The sequence below is a fragment of the Marmota monax genome, unplaced genomic scaffold, assembly GCF_021218885.2.
Source record: "Marmota monax isolate L192 unplaced genomic scaffold, Marmota_monax_Labrador192_F-V1.1 WCK01_AAM20220418_F8-fsc00079, whole genome shotgun sequence".
NCBI classification, from domain to species: Eukaryota; Metazoa; Chordata; class Mammalia; order Rodentia; family Sciuridae; genus Marmota; species Marmota monax.
In genome coordinates, this window is record NW_026694099.1 from 191500 (window position 1) to 197818 (window position 6319).

The 6319-nt window shown below is 38.2% G+C and overlaps 1 protein-coding gene across 1 annotated transcript; it reads left to right on the plus strand.

The window, feature by feature from the left end:
* On the plus strand, positions 1 to 6319 carry LOC131424985 (M1-specific T cell receptor alpha chain-like). The gene is made up of 3 exons (XM_058585781.1): positions 1 to 228; positions 428 to 710; positions 5977 to 6319. Exons 1-3 carry the CDS (start codon positions 177 to 179, stop codon positions 6317 to 6319), a joined length of 678 nt encoding a protein of 225 aa, XP_058441764.1. The 5' UTR covers positions 1 to 176.

Consider the following 6319-nt stretch of genomic DNA (forward strand, 5'->3'; position numbering starts at 1 on the left):
TGCTGTCTCCCTAGGCCACTGGGGGTGGAGCTTCCTGTTAGGAACAGGACAGAGCTCAGATGTGACTGGTGCTCAGGGAGTCAGGTGGAACCTGTTGCCTGGAAGAGCAACCTTCTCTGGCCCAAGACCTGACACCTGCAAAGCAGGGAGAAGACCCAGCAGCCAGGCCAGCAGCCATGCAGAGGGGACTGGGGGCTCTTCTGGGGCTTCTGTGGGTGCAGCTTTGCTGTGAGTCGGGTTCCTCCCAGATGGGGCTGGGGGTGTTGTAGGGCTGATGGTGTGAGGGAGGACAGGGAGAGCTGGAACCAAGTCCCCTCCCTGTCCTCCATCCTCAGGGTGTTTCCTGGGATATTCTGCAGGTTTGTGAACTGGTCATGGATTCTTCTCCAGTGACACCAGCTGAGTTTGCTTTTCTCTTTCCAAGCAGGGGTGAGAGGGCAGCAGGTGGAGCAGAGTCCTTCTGCCCTGAGGATCCAGGAGGGAACCAGCCCTACTCTGATGTGCAAATTTTCCACCACCATGAACAAAGTGCAGTGGTTCCGACAGAAACCTGATGGTGGCCTCATAAGTCTGTTTTTCCTGACTCAGGGGACAAAGCAGGAGGGAAGGTTAAAGGCAACAGCGGATGCTAAGGAGCGCTACAGCACCCTGCATATCTCCACCTCCCAGCTGGAAGACTCAGGCACCTACCTCTGTGCAGCAGAGGCACAGTGCTCCCAGGGGACCTGCAGCCTGTCCCTAAACTGCAGCTGCACCTGCAGCCACAGCCTCTGCCTCAGGGAGGCTTGCACAGCAGTGTCTGCACACTTTGGGTGTCCTGATTCACATCATAGCATTGTTACCTCTGCTAATAGGAGACATATCGGCATTGCCATCCCATTTGGATGGGGCCCTTTTCCTCCCAGAAACACTTTGTAGGGAAAATTTCTTAATTAAGCTTAGAGCAATTGATAAGGTTGTCAAAACCCAAAGTACTGTTAAAACAGATCCCCTGGCAGAGCTTATAAATGACATCTAAATTATTGTGATGAAAAAGACTTGAAAAACAATGATTGTCTACAAAGAGATGACTCAGTGTTTTCCAGTTATTTGCAGATTGTTCAGTTTTCCAGGAAAGGTAATGAGAAGCTGTGACATTGTGTGTATGTGGGTGTGTGTGTGGATAAGAGGTTGGAGCATGTGCATGAGCAGAGGAGAGATGTAAAGGCTTGGTACAGGAGCATATGCAAGCTCTTAAATATAAGGACAGTTGCCTGATGGAGTAGAGTACTATTTTCATGTGAAATTTCAGATAAGCCAAGCATTTCCACAGAAAATATTTTTAAAATTACTTTTTCTTATAATGGAGGATATAGCAATTGGATGCATAAACAAACATTTTGAACTGTACACAAATCATAACACCTCTGTCAGTTTATCAGATCTCCACAAGTAACAGAAAATGTCAAAGGAAACATTTAAATGCTGATATATAAATTTACATTTCAAATTAAATTCAGACTCACAAGAAAATAATTGGTTTGAGGAGTAAAATTGTCTTAGAAAAATTGTTCCACTAGAAACATCAACATTAGACTTACTCAAATTCAAATTTCATGCTAATTTATCATTTAATTATGTGAATACAGTCATAGTTTATAAAATACTCTTTAGAGCTCTAGTGTCTGTTGTATTATTTTTCAAAATCAGAAATTTTCAAAAATTCAGTTGCAATATTTCTGTTTACCAAGACTATCTAATGTGCTTTCAATTACAGTGCTTGAAGGTTGCTAAAATATTAAATCTTGAAAATCTAATAAGTTAAATTAAAGAAGAACAAGCCAGAAAAGTCTTAATGATTAATCAACATATCATATTCAGAAAGTTATATTAGTTTTTATATAAACTTTTTATGACACTATTTTTTTGCAATTATAAGATTTCTATTGTTAATTATAGGTATTATTATAAATCCCATTTTTTTCTAAGTTATACAGTATTTTGTATAAAGAGTTCTAAAAGGTACACTCATACATTGCTGGTTGCAATGTACAACCACTAAGCAGTATGGATGTTTTTTAGAAAACTTGGAATGAAACCACCATTTGACCCAGCTATCCCACTCCTCTGGTCTATACCCAAAGGACTTAAAAGCAGCATACTATAGTGACACAGTCACATCAATGTTCATAGAAGCTCAATTCACAATAGCTAAACTGTGGACGCAAACTAGATGCCCTTTAGCAGATGAATGGATAAAGAAACCGTGGTACATATACCCAATGGAATATTACTCAGCATTAAAAGAGAATAAAATTATGGCATCTGCAGGTAAATGGATGGAGTTGGAGAATATCATGCTAAGCAAAGTAAGCCAATCCAAAAAAAATCAAAGGCCTAATATTTTCTCTGATAAGTGGATGCTGATCCATAATAGTGGGGGTGTGCCATGGGGAGAATGAAGGAACTTTCACTGGCCAAAAGGGAGGTAGGGAAGGGGAAGGGATATGGGGGCAGGAATGATGGTGGAATGAGATGGACATCATTACCCTAGGTACATGTATGACTGCACTTTTGGTGCAACTCTACATCATGTTCAACCAGAGAAATGAAAAGTTGTGCTCCATCTGTGTATAATTAATCAAAATGCATTTTGCTATCATGTATATCTAGTTAGAACCAAAACAAGAATGACTAATAGCCAAAAATAAATTAAAAAGAAATTTTGATGGTAATTTTATGGTTCTGTAAGTGAAAGGATGGTTTTTATAAATGTAGGCAGCCCTTTTTTTGTAATAAATTGGTTTGCAACATTGAAAAGTATATATTACAATATTTAATAGCACTTTTTTTGCTTCCTGAGCAAGGGATCCCAAATTTTCATTTTGTACTTCATCCCACAAATTTTATAGCCAGCCAGTTTGGAATCTTTAATTCCTAAACTATGCTGGAAAGGAGGGTGTTTGAAGTCAGAAAACAAACAGAATGTTTAAGAAAGTGTTTATTAATTTTTTTGTTGCTGTTGTTTTACATATTAGTAAATCTTTCACCTTATCCAGGTTTTACAAGTTGCTGAGGGGTGTGTGTGTGTGTGTGTGTGTGTGTGTGTGTGTTTGTGTTCTCTTCAGGAAAGCTATATTATACAGATTTTCAGAAAGGAACATCCTGTTTACCCACGGCTCATTTGTGTAGTCCATCCCCATATTGCTGCTTGTGATGAACTTTATACTTAGAAAAGTCTTTTTTTTTATTCTATGATACTATGGATTTAGTCCTTCCTGGATGCATCATCTATCATGGATGCTATAGATAGGAATTTATCCTAAGGATATTGTCTTTACTTCTGAATAGGCCCAAGGATTGGTTAGGGTAACCTTAGACATAATAGGTTGCATAAAAACATGAAAATGGTCTTGAAATTTCATGATGCAGGACAATTTCTCACTGCTCTCAAACCATCTCATGACTCACACATCCATAGTTAAGGACATTTTCTGTTATATTGCATAAAAGAAATTCAGAGTCATAATGATGATTAGAAATCCATTAATCCAACTTCATTTTAAAGGCAGAAATGATATGCAAGATGTCAGTATAAACCAATTAGCAAACAAATGAGTGGTAATGGAAAGAAACTGTGTTGTCCCACTTCTCCTTGACATTCCATCTCCTGCCTCACTCCTGCAGAACCATATTGCTGAGCAAAGAAAATCTTCCTCATGGAGCCCAATCACTATGAGCTCTGCAGTGTAAGTCTGGGAAAGCCTTGGTTTCGGTAGTATAACTGCCAGAGTAGAGAGTTTCGTTTTGTGAAAAGGTTTGACACTTCGGACAGGAAAGGAGGAGACTCAGGCTGATCTCTGTTATTCTACCAGCAAGTCAGTCCATTATTTGTTGGCTGCTGTGGGAGGATGAGTAATGGGCCATACCCAGATGATCTCTAAAGACTTTACTAAAAGTGGCAATGTATTAAATATCCCAGGTGGACATCACCTGAAAGAAGGATAGATAAATAATAAGCATCAATCATTGTCAGCAAAAATAGTCACTGAAATTGAGATACTGAGATGAACATCGTCCTCCTGAAACTGACGGTTCATAAAGATGCTAGAAAAATCCTTTTCTGGGTGATACCATAACTCAAAAGGGCAAATATTGACCCAAAGTATCTGTCTTCAAGAAAAGATGCTTAATGAGGGACTAGAGAATTCTATCACAGGAATGGGTGAGAGAATAGAACAATCTTAAATATAAATATGTTAAATATGTGAAAATATATATTTTATATGTGTATACATACATTTATATTTTGAGTTGATGTTTGTAATCAAAGCTGTCTTTCAGTTTTCAAGGGTGTGATAAGTAATAGAAGGGTAAAAAATATTCTCTATAACTCCAAAGTACTATAGAGTACAAGTCACAAGAAAGGACTTTCACTTCATGGAAATTGTTTCTTGGTTTCCCAGAAAACATTTCTCATGGTCAGTTCCTTAGGGCCAGATTTCTATTTTCTATTTGTATTATTCCAGCATAGAGGCAATATTTGGGTTTCCCTAGATTTTGTCTAGGGAAAATATATATATATATATATATATATATATATATATTATATTTTATATATGCATATATTATATACATATTTTATATATATATAAAACATCTCTGGAAACTAATAGGACTGAATAACTTTTTTGATGTTTTTGGGGGAAAAACATCATCGTTTAATTTGGGGGGAAAAATAGTGGTCAAGGCAGCAGAAGTTCATGCCAGGAGGATTGGTTCATGGGCTAGAGGAAACTCCAGGGAAAATATGTCAGTCATTGTATTTAAGGACATATCCATTTTGATAGCAGGAAATTGCATCAAGAAAAACTTAGATGTGGTTGCAGCTTTTGAATTTGTAGCTTGATAGTTCTTGAGAACCTCTTGTTTTTTAGGACTTTGAAGAATACAAGCCACACAGAAATAGGAGAAGGTCTCTTAAAGTATCATATTCATCATTGCAAATCAACCCAATCTATAGGTCAAACTGTTCCCAAATTTGAAGTATTAATAACTCAAGAACTTATCGCCCTGCTCCCTTACCATTAAGAAATGATCTTTACTTTTTTTTCCAATACCATCTTTGTTGAAGGAAGATGCCATGGTTGGATTATTGGTACTGCTTGTTCTCTGGTAATGACAAGGTCATGGACAAGGCCAGGCTTGAAGGAGCAGAGTCTGAGATGATGCACTTCATATATCCTGATCTTTGGCTTACATGTTCCTTTTCAGAATAATTTTTCTTTTCAATGGACAATTCTTAAAAGTAGATTTGGCTGAAAAGGAAAGTCATAGTATTTTTTCTTTGTCTAAGAGCATGAATTATGATGTTTCCTTAACTTCAAACATGTAAACTCAGCCCATTGTTGAATAAATACCAACATCTTCTACCTATTTACAGTTTATTAATAATGACATGATCTCTATATCTAATCTCTGATTTAAGACCTGCTTCTACTTCTAAATGTCTGAGTCCCAAAAGGGGACTCACCAGAGTTAAGTAGTTAAGGATGTGAGGATGTGACCACTAGGGGACAGTCTACCTCAGTTGGTGCAGAATAGGTGGTGGGTTCATTGCAGTGGATTCTGAATAAATAAACTTTTTTTTTTAATTGGCTGAGTAGACAATGAGAGAAGCCACTATAATTGTTAGAGAAAAAAGCGGAACAACAGGTAACAGAAGTAGCTCTCCTGGGTAGATTGCAAGTCTGGATTAATCTTAATTGGAAAGAACAATGAAGATCTCTACTTCTGCTTTATTCATGGTCTTATGGCTACATCTGAATTGTGAGTTGAGAATTTGGGGCAACAGGGTATAATAGTAGATGTTATTTACACATCTGGGAAGAAGACTGGCTTTATGCAGGTTTTTCCTAGTTATTGATGAAAAACTTCTGAACAGTCATGACATGCTCACATCATCTTTTTTTTTTTTTAATTTTCTTTCCACATAAGTGTGAGCCGAGGAGAGAAGGTGGAGCAGCACCCTTCTACCCTGAGTGTCCAGGAGGGAGACAGTGCTGTTATCAACTGTACTTACTCAGACAGTCGTTCATCTTACTTCCCTTGGTATAAGCAAGAAGCTGGAAAAGGTCCCAGGATCACTATAGACATTCGTTCAAATAAGGAGATAAATCAAGTCCAAAGATTCATTGCTGTGTTGGATAAGAGAGCCAAACACTTCTCCCTGAACTTCGCAGCCACCCAGCCTGGAGACTCAGCTGTCTACTTCTGTGCAGCTGATGCGCGATGCTTCCCAGACACCTGCAGCCTATACTCAAACCTGCAACTGAGCTGA